Source organism: Dromiciops gliroides, chromosome 2 (assembly GCF_019393635.1).
Source record: "Dromiciops gliroides isolate mDroGli1 chromosome 2, mDroGli1.pri, whole genome shotgun sequence".
NCBI classification, from domain to species: domain Eukaryota; kingdom Metazoa; phylum Chordata; class Mammalia; order Microbiotheria; family Microbiotheriidae; genus Dromiciops; species Dromiciops gliroides.
In genome coordinates this window covers 46,271,318-46,295,493 of record NC_057862.1, presented here as the reverse complement: position 1 = coordinate 46,295,493, position 24,176 = coordinate 46,271,318, and the positions used below count along the sequence as shown (strand labels likewise).

The window sequence follows — 24,176 nt, the reverse complement described above, 5'->3', positions numbered from 1 at the left end:
TGCTCTTATTGTCAATCATTAGGCATCTATTTAGTACCTACTCTCTGTCAGCCTTTCTAGGTGCTAGAATTACAAAGGCCCAAAAATAAAACAGCCCCTGCCTTCAAGGAGCTTACATTCTACTATTCTCATCAAACAGAGGCCCCCAAAGGTCACACAGCAGACCTGAGACCAGCATGACCCACTTGGGGTTCTGCCAGAGCTAGCGGGATGAGGAACTGGATGATACTTGGGTACCCAGAGCTTAGAGGCTGGTGCCTCTTACCACCACTGCCTGCATATCCAGTCCCCTCTTAACCATGAAAGGGAAAGAGGATGGAGTGGGGACAGCCTGTGCCACTTAAGGAATGGATTCGTTCCTGAAGTTTGTGATCTAATTAATGAGAGATTACATTAAGTGAGAAGCACTCATTCCATTCCCTCTAGAACATTAACCCATCCAAATGCATGGTGGGGATTCACCGAGGAGCTGGGATACATTATCCCAAGGCCTGACATTAACTAGGTGGAGGGGGAAGGAGAGGAAGAGATGCAGGGAAGTCATTTATTTTAGACTGTTGGATCTGGAAGAGATCTCAGAGGCCTTTTCATCCAATCTTGTCACTTTTCAGGGCAAAACGAGACTCCAAAATGTTACACGACTCAACCAAGATCACATACAACAAGTCAGAATCAGAGGAAGCAAAGACTGTAACCCAGGGCTCCTGACTGTGGGCTCGGTGCCCTGGGCCATTTTCTGCAAGCTTTTTTGTCCTAAAGGGAGTGAAGCTGTTTCCCCAGTTGGACTGATAAAGTCCCCATAATGCATCTCTCAAAGTCCCTCTTAGAGGACTTCCCAACACAGTATTTTTCACATGGGAGAAGAAGTCAAGTTGGAGCATGGAGTGGAAGGAAAACCAAGAGGCACAAAGATTGGAAAGAAAGTCGTAGTGGAGCAGAAAGAGTAGTCCCTCTCTCTCCAGAGTTTACAGTCTCTCATCCTTTGCATAGGATGCTGTATCTCCAGCCTCTTTGCCCTTGCACTGGCTCTCCCCTATAGTCTGGAATGCCCTCACTCCTCCCACCACCTTAGAATTCCCTGACTTCCTTCAAGATGCTTTCTACCGGTTTCTTTTCCAGTCACCCGAGTTGCTATAGCACTCCCCTCTAGGGTTTCCTCCCATCTACTCTGTATGTATCTTGTATGTTCAGAGTTTTTGGCATGGTGTCTCCTCCACCTGAAGATGAACCCCTTGAGGGCAGGGGCTTAACCCAGTGCCTCATATTTAGTAAGTGCTTAATCAATGCTTGGTGACTGACTACTGAGTACATCTGTACTCTTGGCGCTTAGCATAATGCCTGGCACACAGTAATGCAAAATAAATGCATGCTGATTGATTGAACTAGTCTTTATGGAGCATGCTGTATGCCCAGCCCTGTGCTAGGTGCTGCAGGGAACACAAAGGAAGGAAAAGCACCTCCCAATCCCCGCCTTGCCTCCATCTCCAAGGACAAAGAGTCTGTCTTCTTTTGTGTCCTGTATTGCTGAACTGGGCACATAATGTTTATGCCTACTCTTGTTTCAATTCCATTTAACTCATCATATATAATACAAACACAGTCTCTGCTCTCAAAGAGATGGCAAGAGTCTAATGTTGAGGGTTCAGTTGGTAAACATGAATTGGAATGGGGAGAAGCTTGAGGCAGGGAGCATGATTAAGAGGACTGCAATAATCCAGGCAGAAGGTGATGTGAGCCTGAGATAATATGGTGGTCACGTGAGTGGAGAGGACAAATGCACGAGATATTGTAGAGATTGAAAAGGCAAGATTTGGCAACTGACTGGAGACGTGGGGTAAAGAACAGTGAGACTGCTAGGATAACACCTAGGTTATGAAGCTGGAAGGTCAGAAAAAATGTTGGTGTCCTGGACAGAAATAGGGAAGCTGAGCAGAAGGGTGGATTTGGGGGGGGGGAGAAAATGCAGTCTTTTTTATCATAATGAACCTGAAATGCCTTTTTGTACATTTTGAGTAGTAGGAGAATTATTAACATTTTCTCCATCACTTCCTTTCGTCTAGACAATCAACAAAACAATAAATCAAGCCCTGATTTATAGCATTTGCTGATTTCAAAAGTGTAAATGCTCTTGCTGAAAATCTAACAATGGACTAAGAGCTGCCTCCAGCACAGTCTGGGAGGTTTCTCTCCAAGTCAACATTCTGTGATTCTGTCACTTGTCAGAAAAGGCTTCCCAGAGGAGGGGGGGGGGGAGGGATTAACCTGGATCTTGAAAGAGGGATAGAATTTGTAAAGGATTAGGGATGGGAATTGGGGATAAGGGAAGGGGTGACATGAAGAAAGAGTTAGAAGTAATAATGAAGTGTGTGTATTGGGGTGAGGGTATGTGAAGAGACAGAGGAGAGAAGGGCAAGGAAAGCATCCTGGTTAGAGTGTGGGGCACCATGTTTCCTATGGCTAGGACTAGAGGCGGAAGGGACATTACAGGTCATCAAATCATAGCTCTCCAACTGGACCTAGCCCTCAGAGACCTTCTGAACCAAATTCCTCATTTTACAGTTGAGGAAACTGAGGCCCATGGTGTTTCAGTTGACTTGCCCTACATTGGGGGGCAGGATTTTGAACCCAAGTCCTCTGATTCCAGACCCAGTTTCCTTCCCACAGGTCACATTGCCTCTCTAGATCACCTAATTCAACCACTTAATTTTTATAAATGGGAAGACTGGGGCCCAAAGAAGGGAATTCACTTGCCCATGGGTGCACAGTGGCAAAGCTGAGATTTGAACCCAGGTCCTCTCACACTGATGGTCCCTGTACCACCCTGATTTTTGTAGTAAAGCCCTCGATAACAGGGAGTGTTCTGTTTCTGTCTTTGTGTCTCCAGAATATGGCACATCATAAGAGAAATTTCATAAATTTTAATTGAATTGCTATGAAATTCTCTGGGCCAATGATGATGAGGAGGAGGAAGAGGAAGAGGAGGATGACAACAATAGCTAAGCACTTACATAATACTTTAAGGTTTACAAAATGCTTCACATATATTATACCTCAACTTATCCTCCCAACAGCCCCCCATGGTCCCCATTTTACAGAGAAGGAAATCAAGGCTAAGAGGAGTTAAATGACTTAGGGCCATACAAATAGTAAATGTCTGAGAGAAGATTTAAACTCAAGAGTAACCGATTCCAAGTGCAGCATTCTATACCCTGTGGCACCTAGCTGCCTGGGAGATTTTGTGGCAGTGGAAAAGATCAAGACTGAGGAAAATTTAGGGATGAGGGAGGGGAGGAGTTCCGGGGAGAGCCTCCCTTCCAAAGCTTTCCTTTGTCCTGCAAGGCTGATCACTCTGGGTTCTTTCCAGCAGCCCAGGGCAAACCATTCAGTCATCTATATTCAGGTGCTTAATGGACACAGTGCAGATATATGTTATGCCTGTAGACACAAGCATGCCCAGCTTCTAGTGCCCTCTGCACCTTCCCTTTAGCTGGTGACTTATTTCCCACACAGGCAACAACAACAAGGCCAATTGAGGGGAGAGAGTGAAAGGAAAGGATTTCCAGGCTCTTCACTCCAGGTAGCACCATGGACAGAGATCATAAGGTCTCAAACCTCATTGAGAGACATGACTGGTCTCTCTGACATAAAGGGCTGAAGGTCAAATTAGAATCTACAAATATTTATTGTGTGCAAGTCATTGTAACAGGTGCTGGGGATACAAGGCAAAAATGAAACAATCTGTACCCTCACAGAGTTTTTTTCTACTGTTAGGCTCTTTGCTAAGGCAGGAGGAGGCCAATCTGTCAAGAGATGTTGGTCCAAATGCTTTAAGAATACTGGGTACACCAGAGGGTTGGGGCAACTCATTGATGCAGCCAAGACCACAACATTGACCTTCTGCCTGTCCAGCTACCTTCATTGGGTCACAGGTTGATTACCTAAGCCTGGCCATAGATCCCTAAAGCCCTGCTCTTGAGCCAAGCCAACTGAACAAAAATGACCCTTCATGAAATAATGGGAATTGTTCAGCTTTGAACTTACTAATATGATGTTGGGCCATTGAAGTCATTGAAGTCTGTTTGGGTCTCCATTTCCTCATCTGCAAAATGAGGAATGCAGAAGTAAAAGCAACTTCCAATTCCCACTACTATAGCTAGACAGTGAGGTGAAGGATTAGGACCTGTTTCTTAGCAATGGACATGTTATTATCCATTTGTTTTTGTCATATCCAACTCTTCATGACCCCATTTGGGGTTTTATTGTCAAAGACAGAAGAGTGGTCTGCTGTTTCCTTCCCCAGCTCATTTTATAGATGAGAAACTGAGGTAAATAGGGTTAAGTGACTTGCCCAGGGTCACACAACTAGTTAGTGTCTGAAGCCAGATTTGAACTCAAGAAGATAAGTCTTCTTGACTCCAGGCCCAGTATACTATCCACTACACCACCTAACTGTCCCCAGGGATGGACAAAAGGTATAACATTTCCTTATGCCTTTTACTTATTCCTGTCTAACCTTGCTTTTGAATCTCCATTCTTAAAACTGATACTAACCAAGGACTTTCGAATCTGAAAATTTAGATTCTTTTAGGGAGATCTTCAAACAGATGTAGCCCCTGGGGAGGTAGAGTCATCATAAGCATTCTTAGGACTGCTTAAAGTAGTAACGTCATGCTCAATTAGACTCCCTAGGGCTCCATATTGACTTAGAAAACATATTAACATTATCTATGTTCTATCATATTTTTATTTATTCCGTTAAAGAGTTCCCAATTACAGTCAATCTGGTTCTTGCCCCACTCCTGTGTTGCAGCCTGCCAGAGGAGTGTTTGACACCTCTGGTGGCAGGATGTGATGGAACCAGCTCCAACAGGCCTTGGGTAAACACATACAGAGCAGGGCTTTGTCTATTATTTTGTTGATTATCCAGACTCAAGGAAGTGATGGAGAAAATGTGAATGATACTGATTAAACTTAAGTGTGTCCTTCCCACATTCCCCTCCCCCCCAGCTGATTGTTAAACATTTATGGATGGTGATGAATCACTGATTAGAATGAAGTTCCCATAAAGGGATACTGTTAAAAGGGGGAATCCTGGTGGGGCAGGGATGAGGGAAGAGAAAAGAATATGGGCTCAGACAATTGTTTATCTCCTTGTCACTAGCAGTTCTGGGGAAAGGTCTAGCTCCGAAAGGATTTTGAAACTAATGGTCAATGTCCATTCATTCATTCAACAATAATTTATTAACTAACTACTGTGTGCCTAGTACGGTGTTAGGTGGTCAGGATACAAGCACCAAGGAAATCATCCTTGCTGTTAAGGATTATCCATTCCATTGAGGGTAGCACCATAGACACAGATAACAAAATACACACAAAATGAATACAAAGGGCTTTGGGAGAAGCAATGATAACTGGGGTAGGGGCAGTCAGGAAAAGCCTTATGTGTAAGGTGGTGCTGGGGCTGAAGGTTGAAGGTAAGGGACAGAGGTGAAGCCAGTGACATCATCTACAAAGGCCTGGAGAAGGAATGATAAGTAAGCCAGTTCAACTGTATGTCTAATGTGGAAGGGGGAGGAATGGGCACTAAGTCTGGAGAAGTGGGCTAGAGCCAACCTGTAAAGAGTGTTAAATGCCAAAATGAAGAGTTTTCATTTTATCCTAGAGCCAAGAGTTCCTCTTCCTCTAATCTCTAATTCAGGGAGAGCTGATGAGGATCTGAATTAGGGTGGTAGTAGCCATGTGAGTGGAGAGAGGGGAATGGATTAAAGAGGTCTTGTGGAGTTTGGAGATCTCTTGTTAGCTAAGAACACCTCTCCCTTCCTCCCCTCCCCTTCCTAGAGAGAAAGGCACACAGGTACCATGGACTCAGTGTGGGGCTTGAGTCTCTGCTTTGTGTGTATTTTCCCTAGAGCTGGGGCCAGAGGGAGAGAGCAGGAGTAGCAGTGACTTGAGCTGCTGGCCCATGACAAGATATTTGACTCTATGATGGGGCATCCTTCTCTTTTGACTCCCATGCATGGGTTCCTTTATTCAGGTATTCCTTGATCTCCACTCTGTCTCAGGGTTATTAGGGCTGTTGTTGTTTATCCTTCATTCTCAAAGAGGACCATGACAGATGTTATGAGTTACACTGAATTGGATTTCAGTGAGGCACAGCTGTGTAAAGTTACCAGCCTCACTCTCTCCTCCAGAGCCATCTGGGTCCAGTGGCAAGTTATATATCAGGATGACTGGAGATGGCCCTGGATGTTTAGGGCAATTGGGGTTAAGGGACTTCCTCAGGGACACCCAGCTAGTAACTTTCTAACTTCAGATATGAACTCAGATCCTCCTAATTTCAGGGTCATCTAGTTGCCCCAGGGTTATTAGAGAAGCCCAGGATATATCACTTCCCTCTCCTTTTCTGGAGTTGTACCAACCTTAATTCTCATGGGCACCCTACAAGGCTAATTGATGTTCAAAAATATAGTGCCACTGATAAGTCACAGTATTTAGAGCAGCAGATGGATGAACTTCATCATCCTCATCACTGTAAGCACTCAACAAGACTGGGAACAAGAACATAGTCTCATCCTCTTCCTCTCTCTCCACTAGCATGGGCTAGGATCATGATGTCAAAGATGTAGAGGGTCAAAGGGACTTTAGAGCTCATTTGCTCAACTGGTGTAGCCTCTTCTCTTTAAAAATGAGGAAACTGAGGTCCCAGAAAGAAAGTTACTTGCTCAAAGTCATACAGTTAGTAAGTGGCAGAGCTAGCATTTGAACTCAGGACCTTTGACTCTAGATCTTATCATGTAGCTAGGCACACAGAAGACCCAGGTACTTAAGGTTATCTTCTTGCTCAATGCCACCATGCTCCATTCTTGGCTTCCTATTTGACCTTCTCATCCAGCTCTTGCCTTTGGGTCGTGAGTTCCTCATCAGTGACAGTTTGCCATATCTGAATGCCCTTGGATCCATCATGCTCCCTCCGACCATCCTCACACCATACCAATGAATGTGACACCCAGCCACTTCCTTCACTTTTCTTCCACTTTTTCTGGGAACAATAATGAGACCAACACTGCCTTTCTTAGAAAGGAGTACTGCATGTTGAAAGGATGGGCCAACCGATTGACCTATGATTCCAAATATCATCCTTAGGACTTCCCATACCAAAACATCCCTCCTTGGCCACCATCAACATATATGTGATGTCTTCTACTTGGTATTTGTATATCTGGTACATAGTAAGCTCTTAATAATTACTTTTTCATGGATGGATGGATGGATAATTTGATGTCTTCCTAGTAAGCTGAACTCCAACCTCTAGTGAGGTTTGCTGTGTTTATATCCTCACCCTTCTTGCCTTCTTCTCCTTCCCCTTCCCAAGACTAGGGTAATGGGCAAGAGAACCTGACATAATATTTTCCTAGCCTGGGTTACCTTCTCCATCATACTGGTTGTATGGGTCTGCCTCATTAGCATAATTGGGAATTCCTAACTTCCCATGCATTTGTGAAAAACTTTCTATTCTGTCCTTGTTCCCCCAACAGCTAGCCCTAGACTTTAGGACTATTTACAAGAAAGGTAAAGTTTGGGTATTATCTGTGGGATTTGATTAGCTGAGCTCTCCTTGACCCAATCAGCAGAATAACACAGTCTCTGGAGCAGAGAGTGAGTCTGTTCACTTTGCACAGCCCTCTCTCACTTAAATCCAATTCACTGAAAGTCATGACATCATCTACAGCTGTCATGGTCCTCTTTGAGAACAAAGGACACACAACAACAACAACAGAATAGCCCAGTGTTGTAAAGGCCCTCAGAGGCCATCTATAATCCTACCTCCCAAGGTAGTCTGTTCTACTTTTGGATAATTTTCATTGTTAGGAAGTTATTCCTTATCTAAAGCTGAAGTCTCTTTTAATGTCTGACATTACCTCCAAGTTATCATATATAAATTCATATGTGTAATATACATATACACATGTATGTATATATATATATCATATCTAGGTACATCTTGCTTGTATATAGTTGTTTGTATGCTATCTCCTCCATTTGATTGTAAGTTCCTCGAGGGCAGGGACTATTTTGACCTTTCTTTGAGGACCAATGACATCACGGGGTGACGTCTTGATTGAGTGTGAATTGGATTTAAGTGAGGCAGAGCTGCACAAAGTTGTTCACCTCCTCTCTTCCTGAGTCACTGAAATCTGGTGGCAGAACAAAAGTCAAGACCACCAATGATGGCCCAGGATTCAGTGGGTGAACTTGGCATCTCATTTTACAGATGAAGGCACCAAGGCCTAGAGAGTTTATGTGCTTTGCCCAAGTCAGTGGTCAGTAGCAGAGCTGGGATTTGCATCCAGGTTCTCTGACTGTAAACTATCTCTATTCTCATTGTACCACATTACCTTCTAGGAGTAGAGTAGACCCTGGGAGTAGAGCCCAGAGAGACAGATGGGCTGGCTCTTAGCTAAGGTTTTTGTTTTTTTGTTTCTTTGTTTTTTTTAGCTAAATTTTCTAAACTGTAAGCAAATCCCAGATCTTCCTGCCCACTTGGGATTATAACCTCAGTTCTTCCTTCCTGTAACTTTCCCTAACCTGAACAGTCTGTAGGCATCTGGAGACAATGGACCTAATATATAATCTCCGGGGCCTCCCACCAGGCAGCAGCTATTCTTTGTCCCATAACTTAGCATGGAGAGCAGCTTGGGTTAGGGAGGGTTGGGGTGTGGTGGAGAGAACACTGGCCTTCAGGTCAAGACTACAGAGTTTAGGTCCCATCTCTGACATTTGTTAGCTATGTGGCTATGAACAAATTAGTTAACCCCTTTGAGCTTCAGTTTTCTCTTTGGTAAAATGGGGGTAATAATACATATCGGGGGCAGCTGGATGGTGCAGTGGATAGAGCGCTGGCCCTGGAGTCAGGAGTACCTGAGTTCAAATCCAGCCTCAGACACTTAACACTTACTAGCTGTGTGACCCTGGGCACGTCACTTAAATCCAATTGCCTCACTAAAAAAATAATAATAATAATACATATCAGCTGTTGTATGGAAAGCTTCTTTGTGAAGTTTAAGGTCCTATAAATCTTTTTTTATTTGCAGGGAAATGAGGGTTAAGTGACTTGCCCAGGGTCACACAGCTAGTAAGTGGCAAGTGTCTGAGGCCAGATTTGAACTCAGGTCCTCCTGAATCCAAGGCCAGTGCTTTATCCGCTATGTCACCTAGCTGCCCCCCTATAGATCTTTAAGTGATGATTGCACCCAGGTCAGGGGAAAGGGGGGACCCCAAGCCTTGGGAAGTGGGAGATGAGATAAAGGGGTAGGAGAAGAGTGGCCCATCAGTCACTTCTGAGGCTTTCAGGCCTTCCATTCTCCAGGCCCAAGCTTATGTTTTTATTCACGGTGGAGGGCAATAAATTCTTCCCCTGATCCACTCACTCTACCCTTCTGTCCCTCTGAAGTGTGGGTCAGTTTTTTAGGTCAGGGAAGAAATGCCTTTAGACTCAGGAGGGATCTCCTTTATGTTTCTCCAGGCCAGAAGCAAGGCTGGGATTTTCCAGGGCCTTGAACCAAGGCCTCTGGGCCTAATTCTCTCCCTCATGGTCCTCTATCACCATGGTAACTCATGCCAGATGTCTGCTGGGGATAGCCCTGCTATGTCACAGGAGGTGAGGGAGCTGGAAGGCCACACTGGATCCAATGATTAGCACTGGATGCAATCACTTCTGGGCCCTGCTCCAAGAGGCTGGGTCCCTAACCCGGGAATTCCTGTGGCTCACAGGCCACAGCTACAGTCCTGTCCCCACCCCCAACCTGACAGATAGACTAGTCGATTGGCTCTCCAGGGAGACATATTTGGGGAAGAGCATCTCTTACTCCCTTCTCGCCCTAGGCAAAGTTGACAGGAGAGAGTGATGACTAGGGAAGGAGACCTGGAGACTGTACAAAGCTTCCAGAAGATTCTCAGCCCCCCCCCGGAAGATCTAAACACCCTGGGTAGAAGTCAACTTTGTTTCAGAAAAACATAACCCCCTCCCCACCCCCCCCAACAAAAAATAGACTTTTCTCTCCCAATAAAACAGAAGCTCAAACAGTAGAGTGCAAGTGAATGTAAGCTTCTGCAGGGCGAGAACTGGCTTCTTTTTGTCTCTGTATTCCCAGGGCCTTGCTTGTAGTAAGCAAGAATTAAGGTTTGCTGACTTGAATTAACTCACCCAAGACCTCTGGTCTGCTTTGGCCTGTGTCCTCCCTGTTCCCTCCATCCTGTAGGCTCACTTAAACCGCGGTGTTTCTGTTGGTGCCGCCATCTGTGTCCTTCCGGATCCCTCACCCCTCCTCTCTGGAATGCCCAGCCCATTTAAATCGATTTGACGATATCATTTAATAAGTATCTATTCTGTACTGCAACTCTCTGCTAAGTGCTGAAAGTAGAACTTTTGCTACCAAAGATGTTTCCATGACCTCATCAGCATGGATCCTTATCCATCGGTATAGATTGCAAAGCCATCTGGGTCTCCTCATCTTGTATAATTCTTATCCATTTCTTTACATAAAGCCTTCCATAGAAGTGTTGCCCAACACCCTAGAGGCCTTCCTCTGGGCTCTTGCATCCTTTGAGGATACTACTGTTAGGCTATCCATCTGTTATCCTTCTCTCTACAATCCAAATTAATTTCTATTCTATTATTACCAATGGTGATTGGGCGACATAAAAAGTTCAAGAGTCTATACTCTTGCAGCATATACTTTAATAGCACTTTTTTTAAAGGGCAATGAGGGTTCAGTGACTTGCCCAGGGTCACACAGCTAGTAAGTGTTGAGTGTCTGAGGCCAGATTTGAAATCAGGTCCTCCTGAATCAAGGGTGGGTGCTCTATCCACTGCACTACCTAGCTGCCCCCACTCTTGACTTTAGTAGCAAAATGTGTCATGTGCATAATTCCCTCAAAAAGTTTCAAATACTGTGACCCAATTGACTTGAACACTCCCACCAATGGCACAGATGGTGACACATCCATGCCTGCCCATCCTGTGCTACTCTTGTCCGTGTCCTCCCATAAGTTTTACACAGGGGTTCAACCAATATGGCAGCTTTCATCACTTTCTCCTGACATCTTGAAGATACTAGTGGAGCACTTGGCTGTCAGCTGTGCCCCTCTCACCAGCCCATTTTTTCTTCCTACTATACGCCTTCTTTAGGGCATATTTTGCTCCTGGTCTTTGATGTTCCTCTTTGGTTATATGTTGCTGCCTATTGACACCCACTCTATACCTCTCTACTGATTGCCCTCTGTGTGACATTCATTTTTACCTCTTTGGAGTCTGTGACCTTCCACATAGCCATACAGCAACACCAGGAGAATTGTGGTATTAAAAAGATGAACCCTTGTTTCCATGGGAAGCTACACAAATAACTCTCACAGAAATAGAACAAGATAAGTACATAGGAAAGGTAAAAGTGTTATGTGATGCCTGAGGAAGGAAGAGTAATTTTCTGACTGGAGCCATCAGGGAAGTTCTTCTGGGGGAGATGATAATGGAAGAATAATGATTCTTTAGACAGAGACATTGAGAAGGGGCATAGGAAACATGTTAAGCAAAAGCATGGAGATGGGAAACAATGGGTCCATGGACAGGGGATGATGAGTAGTCCCATTTGGTTGGAAAGTGGAATATATTGGAAGAGGAATACGTGTCCATCTGAATCCTTTCCCACATTCAGGGCTTAATTCAGTTCCGTTCAACTAACCACTCAATTGTTCATGACCCCATGCAGAGATTGTTGTTGTTGGTCAGTCCTTTCAGAACCGCCTGACTCTTCATGATCCTATTTGGTGTGTTCTTGGCAAAGATGATAGAGTGATTTGCCATTTCCTTCTCTAGCATGTAGAGTACTGGGCTGGCTCAAATTCCTTCTCCTCCAGGAAGCCAACCCTGACTACTGGAAGTCCATGGTGACCTTTCCCTTGTCTGACATCCTGTGACCGAATCTCTCTCTGTCTCTCTCTCTGTCTCTGTCTCTCTTTCTATGTCTCTCTCTGTCTCTGTCTCTCTGTCTATGTTTCTCTCTCTCTCTCTCCTGTAGCCTTGTCTGTCCCCTCAGTGTTTTGTATGGGGAAATTTCGTTTCCTTTCTAGACCAGCAGCTCTTGAAGGGTAAGGAATAAGTATTTATCTTCTCCTATCTACCCTGCTCACAGCACAGCTTCACACAGGACTGGGCTAACAGGATGTATCAATAAACCATTAGAGGCTGATAGATTTCTTGTGACCAGTAAGGATTAACTAATCATGAGAGTCACACAATAAAATCATAATAAGGGCTCACATTTCCCCAATGCCTTAAGGTTAACCAAGCCCTTTCCCTCACCAGGGAAGGAAAGAAACATTTATTTATGGGCTCCTCTGTGCCAGCCTTTTTACACTGATTGTCTCATTTGATCCTCACCACAACCTGGGAGGTAGGTTCTGTTATTATTATGCTCATTTTACAGTTAGAAAATGAAGCAGACAGAGATTGTGACTTGCCCAGCCAGGCTCACACAGCTTGGAAATGTCTGAGGCTGGATTGGAACTCAGGTCTTCCTGACTCCAAACTCAGCATTCTATCCACTGAGCCACATAATTGCCTCGCCAGGAGCCTATCGGTTAAGTTATACAAGTATTTGCATCAACACTTTACTGACGAGGAAACTGAGGTTTAGAAAGGCGAGGAAGCAGCACAGTGTGGTGGAAAGGTCTTTAGATCTGGAATAAGACAGGTTTGAATTTTGGCTGTTACTCAACCACCTATGTGATTCTAGGCTGTGACTTACCCAAAGTCACATATAGTAAGTGTGGGTGGTCACATTTACTGTGTGACCCTAGGTAAGTCACTTAACATCTTCCTGCCTCAGTTTCCTCAGCCATAAAATTGGTATAATAATAGCATCTACCTCACAGCATTGTTGTGTGAATCAAATGAGATCATATTTGTAAAGTGCTTAGCACTGTACCTTACATTTATTGTTGTTTGTTTGTCCTTCATTCTCAAAGAGGATCATAACATCAGGGTGATGTCATGACTTGCACTGAATTGGATTTAAGTGAGGGAAGACTGTGCAAAATCACCAACCTCACTCTCTCCTCCAGAGCTATCTGGGTCCAGTGGTGAGATATGCATCAGGACAACTAGAGATGGCCCTGGATGTTTAAGGTAATTGGAGTTAAATGACTTGCCCAGGGTCACACAGCTAGTAAGTGTCTGAAGTGAGATTTTAATTCAGATCTTCTTGACTCCAGGGCCAGTGCTCTAGTCACTGTGCCACCTCACTGTCCCTTCCTTGCATTTAGTAACTGTTTAATAAATGTTTGTTCCCTTTTCCCCTAAAATCTCAACAATGTCCCAACTACCCCCTTCCCTGTCCTGCATACCCTCTCCTGGGGCAGGAGAGTTAGAAAAGACTGGGAGATCATTCAGTTCAACAATTCCCCCTCCTTATTTTACTCTTGAGGAAAGTGAGGTCCAGACAGAAAAAGTGACTTGAGTCAGACAGCTAGATAGAACATGGTAGAATCTGTTACTGTAGCTCAAATCTTCCTGCTTTCCAGGTCAGTTCTCTTTTCAACATCCCATACAATCATTTCACAATCCCTGACTCATCTCCCTTCAGCCCCACCCAAATCTTCTTTCTTTTTCTCCTTTATTTGTTTTGGTTTTTTATGGGACAATGAGGGTCACACAGCTAGTGAGTGTCAAGTGTCTGAGGCCGGATTTGAACTCAGGTCCTCCTGAATTTAGGGCCAGTGCTTTATCCACTGCACCACCTAGCTCCCCACCCCCCAATTTTTTTGTGTGGGGCAATGAGGGTTAAGTGACTTGCCCAGGGTCACACAGCTAGTGAGTGTCAAGTGTCTGAGGTCTGATTTGAACTCCGGTCCTCTTGAGTCCAGGGCCAGTGCTTTATCCACTGTACCACCTAACTGCCCCCTCTTTTCCTCCTTTAAAGCAAGAAGGAGACAGGCCAGATCTAGTCCTCCCTTTTCTAGGCTATCCTCAGCCTTTGTTGGACAACACCCAGCCCCTTACTCCAAATCCCCTAGACTGCTTTCTAGTCTGAGCATCGGCAAACCCTTCCTTCCCTACAGCTCACCCAAGATTGAAGATAAGGTTTTTCCAAAGAGCCTTCTGGACGCTTTTTCCCAATTAAAATCAATCCCTAAACATTTATTGCTGACCTACTCTTTAAAGGCACTGTGTTAACTAGACACAGGGGATCCAAAGAGGAAAAAAAAACCTTGAAAAATCCTGACTCTTCCCTCAAGGAATTTCCAGGCTGGTTGGAGGGGAGGAGTATGGCAGATATCCATGGGGATCATCAAGAAAGACTTCTCATAGGAATTGGTATTTCAGCTGACACCTGAAAGAAGCTAAGAATTAGGAGAAGTGGAGGCAAGAAGAGTGTCTTCTAAGCCTTCCACACTTAGGAGACACCCTACTCCAAGGCAGAAAATGTACTGCAGAGTTTGAGGAATAGGAAATAGACTATTTTGGATAGACTGTGGAGAGTATGAAGGGGATCCAGAGACTACCCCCCACATAATCATGGTCATAGCTCTAGGACCGAGAGCCAAAAAGAAGACCTAAGGGATCATCTAGTCTATACCCCCCATTTTACAGAGGAGTAAACTGAGGCCCAGAGAGAGAAGTGAGTTGTCTAATTTAATATACCTGGTATCAGAGGCCACAGCCCTAGTCTGTGCTCTATATTAAGAAGAAAAAGGGGGCAACTAGGTCGTGCAGTGGATAAAGCACTGGATTCAGGAGAACCTGAGTTCAAATCAGGCCTCAGACACTTGACACTTATTAGCTGTGCGACCTTGGGCAAGTCACTTAACCCTCATTGCCCTGCAAAAGAAAAAAGAAGAAGAAGGAAAAAAGGCACAAGCAATGAGCCCATCTCATTTATTGAGCAACATGTGAGAGAACGGGAGAGAAAAAGCATTTATTAAATATTTAAGATGCACCAGGCACTATGCTAAGCATTTTATAAATATTATCTAATTTGATCCTTACAATAATCCTTTGGGGGTAAATGCTATTTATAGCCTTATTTTCTAGTTGAAGGAACTGAGGCAGACAGAGGTTAATTGACCTTCCCAGTGTTACACAGCGAGTGTCTGATGCTGAATTTGAACTCAGCCCTTCCTGACTCCATGACCAGTGCTCTATTCACCATCTAGCTGCCCAGGATGATCAGTTTGGCAACCATATGGAAGACGGATTGGAGAAGTTGGATGCGGGGAAATGAATTAGGGAAAAGGAAAATGGCCTCTGGTTTCAGGAGCAGGAGTTATGATTCATTCATTCATTGTATTAGAGTATGGTTTCTTCCTGATAATGTGATTTCTATGAAACTGGATGCTTCCTATTAAGAAGATTTTGTAAGAGTCCAAGGGAGCGGTAATGAGGTCCTGAACTAGGGTGGTGACTATGTGCGTTGAGGGAAGTGGATAGATGCAAGAGGTATTTGTGCAGATAGACTGAGCCTTGGCAGACAACTGAATATGGTAGTAATTGGGGGAGTGTTGAGGATAATTCCCAAGTTTCAAATCTGGGTGAAGGGGAGGATGATGGTGTCCTGGACAGAAATAAGGGAGTTAGGAGGGGGAGGAGAAGATTTAGGGGGAAACATAAGGAGTTCTGTTTCAGACTGTTGAGTTGGCGATGCCTATGGGGCATCCACATGGAAATGTCCACATCTAACCTCTCTCCCCTCCAATCCATCTTCTGACATAGCTGCCAAATTGCTAGTCCTAAAGCACACTGCTCCAGAAATGAGATGTGTTGCCCTGAATCCAACTTACCCTGTCCTCTTGAGTCGCCTTATTTTCCAGGAATACTAGAACCAGAGTATGCAGGAGACTCAGAATGTAACAAGAATGAAACTTCCCCTGAGCTGACATAATTTGTTGTTGCACCCCAAGCTGGACTCCCTGTGTGTCCTTGGGAGACAAAGCAGGCACCAGTTAGTCTGGGCCAGACTGGATAATGCATGAGAAGCTGGGATCTTCTGCAGATAAGGGGACTCTCCCAATGTGGCTGGGGCAGAAGGTCAACAGTGTGGAGGAGGTGTGAGGAATGGGGTGCCAAGAGCATATTATCAGCATGGACTTTAAAGTAGGATCTGACTGCTCTCGTGTTAGGTATCATAATATACTATTGAGGGGCGGCTAGGTGGCGCAGTGGATAAAGCACCGGCCCTGGATTCAGGAGTTCCTGAGTTCAAATCCGGCCTCAGACACTTAACACTTACTAGCTGTGTGACCCTGGGCAAGTCACTTAACCCCATTGCCCCATAAATATATATATATATATATATATTCCCGCTTCCTCCCCTCTTCCCAAGAATTTCATTATTGAAATTACTAGAATTACTAAAATTATTCATCCATCTCTACATGTTTTTTGGGGTTTTTTGTGGGCAGGGCAATGAGGGTTAAGTGACTTACCCAGGGCCACACAGCTAGTAAGTGTCAAGTATCTGAGGTCGGATTTGAACTCAGGTCCTCCTGAATCCAGGGCCGGTGCTTTATCCACTGCGCCACCTAGCGGCCCTCTCTACATGTTTTTATTGCTAATTCCAAGTCCCTACCGCCCCCATCCCACCCCACCCTCTATCCATCCTTTAGTACCAACTCGGGCATTGAGGGTCATATGGTTTTTTTGTCTTGGTTTCTAGTTAACTCTCACATTATTATCCATCCCTGAAAGGCACTGAAAAACAACAACATAGAATACATAAGGAAGTGGACTTAGAGTCAGGAAGACCTAGTCCTACCCCAGACACTTGTAGCTGTGATCCTGGGCAAGGCATATAACCTCTTAGTGCCTCAGTTTCCTCATCTGTAAAATGAGAGGGTCATACTCAGTGGTCTCCAAGATCTCTTCCAGCTCTGACTGTGTATTTCTATGACATAATCCAGCAGAACATAACCTACTGAAGGGCTGGGACTCCCTGGTTGATGTTGGGCAAAGCACTTCCTTTCTTTGGTCTTTGGTTCCTCCATCTATAAAAAGAGGTTGCGGGGGGAGCGGTTTAGAGTCAACAAGGTCCCTTTAAGCTCTAAATCTATGAAATTAATTTTTTTTGTTTTGGAGGGGCAATGAGGGTTAAGTGACTTGCCCAGGGTCACACAGCTAGTAACTGTCAAGTGTCTGAGGCTGGATTTGAACTCAGGTCCTCCTGAATCCAAGGCCAGTGCTTTAGCTACTACGCCACCTAGCTGCCCCTATCTATGAAATTATGATCCTAGGGGAAATCTGGGATTTCTCTGGTGTGGAAACTCCTCCACCAGAACAGACTGAAGCCCATTTTTAAGCAGATCACAAACCATCTATTACTTCCCCACACCAATGTAACCATGTGTGCAGTCCCCATTTCTCACCTTAGAGAGATTCAGTAAGCAACTAGCCGTGGTCACGGAGCTAGTAAGTAGGCTTCAATTCCAGGTCTTCCTAGATCTGAGATCAGAGCCCATTGCCCTGAATGCAAACACAGCAGACACTCAATAAATGCCTATTTGTGTGTTGAACCAGACTGAAAGCTTGTAACAAGCAGGAATTTGGTTTCATTTTCATTCTAGTTTCCCAAGGCACTCCTGTTCCTGTGAGTATACCAGTGACTTGCAGCAAAATGGAGAAAAATCTTAAAAATTGAAAAAGCAGGATCTTTCTCTGCCCCTCACTCCCAGGTACCCCCATGCACAGAGACTCTGAGCAATGTGGAGTGATGGAATCTGAGAGCTGGAAGGTACCATCTAGGTCAGGGGTTCTTGACTGGGGGCCCCCAGCATAGATTGCAAAGGACCCATTATTCATTCATTCATTAATTCGTTTATTTTTTGCAGGGCAATGAGGGTTAAGTGACTTGCCCAGTGTAACGATTGGAATGACGCCACCTGCTGGATACTTGCTGTGGAAGAGTTCTGCCCATGAAGCAAAGGTCTTTGAGGGCAAGACCAGGCTTCAGGAAGTGACGCGGACTAGTGGGAGGAGCGCCAGTCTCTTCCTTCCTCCTCCCACTAGTCCGCGTCACTTCCTGAAGCCTGGTCTTGCCCTCAAAGACCTTTGCTTCATGGGCAGAACTCTTCCACAGCAAGTATCCAGCAGGTGGCGTCATTCCAATCGTTACACCAGGGTCACACAGCTAGTAAGTGGCAAGTGTCTGAGGCTGGATTTGAACTCAGGTCCTCCTGAATCCAGAGCCAGTACTTTATCCACTGTGCCATCTAGCTGCCTCCCACCACACACACACACACACACACACACACACACACCCCTAGCTGTCCCCAAGGATCCATAAATTTGGGTGGGAAACATTGCATCTTTCTTTACATCTAACTCAAATTTAACATTTCATTTACTGATAAAAAAAATTAATCTGAGGCTTCATCAGATTCCAAAGGGGTCCATGACACAAAGAAGGTTAACCCACCCCCTAATTTGATAATGTGTGTGTGTGTGTGTGTGTGTGTGTGTGTGTGTGTGTGTATGTATGTGTGTGTGTGTAAACTACATCCCAGAAAATGAAAATGCTTACTTAGGGGTTACTCCAGAGGTCACACAGCTAGTAAGTAGAAGAGACAGCACTCACACCTACATCTTCAGACTCTGAGCCCACCAGGAAAGGGCAGAGCTGGAGCATACTCCAATCACAGGATCTCTAGCACTGGAAAGGGCTTCAGAGGCCACCTGGCCTAACCACCCCTCGTTTTACAGATGAGGAAACCGAGTCACAGAAAAGTGACGTGATTTGGCCAAAGTCACACCAGTACTAAATGGATGGCAGTGGCAAGATTCAAATTCATGTCCTGTGGCTCCAAGCTCAGCTCCCTTTTCACTACACTAATCATGTCTCAGTTATCTGTGTATCTGTCTCATTTTACCTGTTCAACAGTAAACTCTTTAAAAATAGGGACCCTGTGGGCTTTCATCTTCGAATCCCTAGCCTGAGCATAATGCCTACGGCATAGTAGGTGTTCAGTAAATTCTAATTGAATTGAATTCTGGCTGGGGACGCTTAATTGGAGACCATCACTTCCCCACTTCAGCTCCCTGTCCCCCTCCCTCAGCCAGCTGCCCCTGTGTCTCCCCCCCCCCCCACTCCCAGTCCACACACTGGGCAGAACAGGGCTGCAGTATATTTAGCCTTGGGAGAGCGCCCAGCCACCTCTGACAACATCCCAAAGGCAAAGAGTTATTTTTAGAGAAGCAACCACAGCTGCTAACAAATATATGTCCTTGTGTGACTGGCCCTGGAGCCTACTGGGGGGGTGGGGAGACTGGTCCCCTCAAAGCAGGAGAGGGGGAAGGGACAGGTATCTTCTAGCCTGTGCTTTGAGGAGAGGCAGTGGGACATTGAGTTGGAGGGTTCAAACCCAGCCCTTAAAACTCGTGTATTCAGAGTCTAGATCCTGAACATCTTCCACTGTAAAATGATTGGGTGCTGGGCACTGTGCTAAGTGCTTCTAGGTCTGGACCTAGGAACCCTAGAACTCGCCACCTTTATGGGTCTGTGTCTTCACCTACAAAACAAGAGAATTGGATTTGTTGGTCTCTGAGATCGCTCCTGCTCTAGATCTCAAACCAGCATCTGGGTTCAAATCCCACCTTTGACCCATTGCCTGTGTGACCTTCTCTGTACCTCAGTTTCCTCATCTGTAAAATGAGGGTGTTTGGGGTGATTCTGGCCTCCTCAGTGACATTGGGCGCTCCCAGAGGGCAGGGACTGTTTTCTCCTCTCCCTTCCAGCCAAAATCTACCTCAGGGCAAGGCTGGGCACCTAGTGGGGCTCAAAATCCTTCTTTACCGTTAGAGATTTCCTAGGACCCTGTGGGTGAGAAGGCAGCCCTAGGGGTATCAGCTTGTGAAGGCAGTCAACCTGTGAGGGAGCCGGGGGTGCGACAAACTAGGGCAAGAGAGAACATGGAAGGGGGCAGCTGGTGGCACAGTGGATAAAGCACTGGCCCTGGATTCAGGAGGACCTGAGTTCAAATTTGGCCTCAGACACTTGTCCCTTGCTAGCTGTGTGACCCTGGGCAAGTCACTAAACCCTCATTGCCCCACAAAAAGAGAGAGAAAGAGAGAGAGAGAGAGAAACATGGAGGCAGAGTGTGGAGGGCTTTGGGGGAGTGCCTGGGCTCCAAGGGGACCAAAGACTTTGCTCAGGGCAGGACCCAGGGATAGGGCAGAGGGGCCTTTCCTATTGTGGTGGAATGTATGTAAATTAAATGTAAATGGAATGCAAATGAAGAATCCTCTGCCTTTGGCAGCACCAGTGAGTGAGGGAAGGACCCCCAAGGCTGGGCTTCCCTGGGGCTGCTCTTTAACCCTCTTCTCATGGCCCCACCCACAGATCTTCCACATGACCTATGACCTGGCCAGCGCTGTCGTCCGGATAGTGAACCTCATTGGGATGATGCTTCTGCTTTGTCACTGGGACGGCTGCCTCCAGTTCCTGGTGCCCATGCTGCAGGACTTTCCGGGGGACTGCTGGGTGTCCCTCAACCGCATGGTGGTAAGTCACCAGCAAGATGACATTGTTGGGGCCCTCTTCCTGGGGATGGGAACAGCAGTGACCTGGCTCACAGAATCCCTATGTCACAAAGGTTTCCAATCTATGCCTGAAAACAGTCTAATATTCATCTAGAAGTGTATGGTTTTCCAAATAACATTTTCCATGCATGATCTTCTTGGATCATGCCAGTAGCCCAGTGAGTGAGGTGCCATTATCATCCCCATTTTACAGATGAAGAAACTAAAGTTGAGAAGTGAAGTCATTTGCTTAGGGACGCACAGCTAAGAAATGTCCAAGACAGGATTCACACTCCGATTTTCCTGACCCTAGGTCCAGGCATTCTATCCACTGTGACACTTAGCTACCTATTGGGGAGGAAAAAACACACATTATAATCAATTATAATCAATGACTTATTCAATCAATCAATAAACATTTATTACATTAAACTGTCCCCAATGAGTGGCCATTTGGCCTGGCCTCTGTTTGAAGACATTCAATGAGGGTTGGGTGGCCCACAGCCTGTCCACTTTCTACTTGGGGACATCTCTAATTGTTAGGACATCAAGCTTCACTTGGCCTCTTTGCTCTCGCTTTGGGTACTTCCCTCTAAGGCTAAGCACAATAAATCCAATTCCTCTTCCATATTCCTTAAAATACTTAGCACCCCCCAATCCCCCATTCCTTCACCTGCTCCTCATAGAACTAGGACTAAAGACCCTTCAACTCCCTGGGGGCCTGCCTTTGCACACTGTCTGGTTTATGAATCCCTGGCCTTTCTGAGATGTGGCCTTGGACTCTGGCCTGGCCAGCACCTTCCTGGAGGCCCATCTCTTCAGGGCAGAAGTCACTATGGCCTCCAAACCCAAAGTGCAACCCTAAGATTCTTTTTTGTTTTGTTTTTGTTTTTGTTTCTGTTTTTGCGGGGCAATGGGGGTTAAGTGACTTGCCCAAGGTCACACAACTAGTAAGTGCCAAGTGTCTGAGGCCGGATTTGAACTCAGGTCCTCCTGAATCCAGGGCCGGTGCTCTATCCACTGTGCCACCTAGCTGCCCCAACCCCAAGATTCTAAAGCAGGAAAGGCAGCCATAGGGGTCAGCCAGTCCAATCTCCTTATTTGACAGAGAAAGAAACTGAGGCAACTCGTTTCTTCTGGAATCCTTGGTATTTTGTTTATGCATTCAAATACATTATTTGGAGAAGGGGTCCACAGGCTTCACCAGGCTTCCTAAGGGACTTTGTCCTATTTTACAAGAGAGATAACTGAGTCTTTAGAAAGGTCTCTCCAAGACTGCAGAGAAAGTTTTGGCAGAACCTGGAGCAGAACCCAGGAGAGTTTCTGGTCCAGTTTTCTAAGCTTGATCTCTCTACATCCTAGATCAGATAAACAAAACCACTTTGACAAAACCACTCAATATAAATTTTACTAGAAAAAAAATTAGATAAACTGTGAATATTCCCCAGACCTGAGGACTCCCTTCAGGGTTCTTGGGAGCTTGGTGATTAGACCTGCATCCTTCCTGAGCCTGGAAGAGCTTCATATCCCAATTCATAAGTGTGAATAAAATGGGGAAAACACGACATCCCCTCCCCCAACTTTGCTTCCCCACCAGGAAAAACTGAATTCCACTTGCTAAATTTCACTTTCCAGAGTCTCTGATTTGGTCTAAAGGCAAATCCCCAGTTCCAAGGGGGAGGAGAAAAACCTTTGAAAGATCCTGAAAAAGACCGGGAGGCATATTCTGCATCAAACAGACTCCTTACAAAACAGTCTTTTGATGAGCTAAGTGTAAATGAATCAGAAACATATGAATTGAATTTTCCTTGAATCCCCCGAGGCCCTGGCAATTAAGAAAAGAAGCAGCTGGCCCTGAGAGACCAGGAGTTGGCTCTGCCTGGTTGGGACCGGGGAGCAGCCCACCCTGGCAGCCTAACACCACCTGTCTGTCTGATGGCATAGGCCCAGAGACGGGGCCCAGCTTGCTCTGGTTGCTGGGAGACCTGGGTCCTTCCTTCAGGTCAAACCCAGACCCACTTCAATGGCCTTGAGCAAGTAGCTTCTTAGCACCCTTTCTTGGCCTCAGTTTCCTTCTGTATCAAATGGACACATCCTGCCCCTCCCTCCTTTAGCCAAGTAGAAAGCTTAATAATAAGCTCCTCAATGTGTGGCTGGAAGGGACCTTAGAAGCCAGCTTTCCTCATTTTATAATTTAGGAACCTGAAGTCCAGGAAGGACTTTGCCAAAGTCACACAGGGAGTAACCATTAGAGGCAGGATTTGAACCCAGGACCTCTGACTCCAGAGCCTTTGCTATTTCCCCTAAACCACACTGCCTTTAATCAAACATGGAGATGGTTTATGTCTGTGACAGATGAGGCAGCCTGTTGACCTGCGACATTATCATCCTAAAAATGTCACTGCTAATGAGATTGGGCTTATATATTTATCCCCAGAGACATGAACTTTTAGTGTGGTAATGGGCCATGTAGAGTTATGTGTATCCCTTCATTCTGTCCTCTCTATTACCAAGATACCACATGTATTCAAATTCAGTAAACATTTTTTAAGCACCTACTATGTGGCATGGACTATGCTGGACACCATAGGTGCAAAAACAAAAACAAAGAGCCTCTGCCCTCAAAGATCTTACATTCTAATGGTTAGGGGCGCACAGCTAAGAAAATGCAAGGCAATCTGAAGAGGTAAGGTATATCAGCAAATGGAGTGGAGAAGATAGCAGGGATGGCGAAGAAAGGCTTTCCAGAGGACGTGTCACCTCTAGAGCCCTGCAGAAGATGAGATGTTTGGCCAGGATAGTGGGTTGGTCTGGGGTCATGATTTGAATTCAGGCTGTGAGCAGAGTTAGGGTAGAGTCAGTTCATTGGATTCTAGTTTTAGACCCAGAAGGGACCTTTCGGGTCATCTAGTCTAACTCTGTCACCTTACAGGGAAGGAAACTGAGGCCTGGCAAAGTAAAGCAATCGTAAATGGCAGAGCCATGATGTGACCCAAGGATGAGTCAGACTAGAATTAAGGGTTAGCGTGTGCTCAGAATTAGGGATCAGTAACTCTGTGTCTGGGGCCAGAGGGATTATTCTATGACTTAGAGGTCAAGTTAAAAGTCAGCCTTTAGCTGGGGAAGGGAGTCTCTCTGCATCAAAGCAAAGGATTCCAATGGAAATCAAACACCAAAACCTTTGCCTCATTAATCCACTGAGCTAAGAGACCACAGATGATACACAACAGCAAGAAAATTGGTCCCATGCCACTCCCATAAAGGGGAGTGCTGCAAGGCACAAAGGGTGTTGCTACAAGCAGAAAAGGGAGAAAAAGATGAAGGCAAAATGAGGGGAGAGTTTCTGCCTGTTTGGAAACTGTTTCCTGGGCTCATTTACAGATTAATAGTCATTAATAAAGCAAATGAGAGATCTTGGTATGGGGAGCTGAGTGTGGATGAAACTCAGGGCAGAACTATGCCAATGGGAGGAACTACACAATTCAAGAGACAGGAGTTATGTAGAAGGGGAGATGGCCGTGCCACTGAACCTATTTTGATCTAAGTTTAATAGGTTAATGTTAGCTGGTTGATGGATCTATGGATTGATCATGTAGGCACTCCCTTCAACAAT

At 45.4% G+C, this 24,176-nt stretch overlaps 1 protein-coding gene across 1 annotated transcript in view; it reads left to right on the top strand.

The window, feature by feature from the left end:
* Positions 1-24,176, top strand: part of HCN4 (hyperpolarization activated cyclic nucleotide gated potassium channel 4) — a 128,910-nt gene that overhangs the window by 86,021 nt on the left and 18,713 nt on the right. Inside the window, exon 3 of the mRNA XM_043989716.1 lies at positions 20,385-20,546. Within this exon, the coding sequence (XP_043845651.1) occupies positions 20,385-20,546 (162 nt within the window). The remainder of the gene's footprint in view (positions 1-20,384; positions 20,547-24,176) is intronic.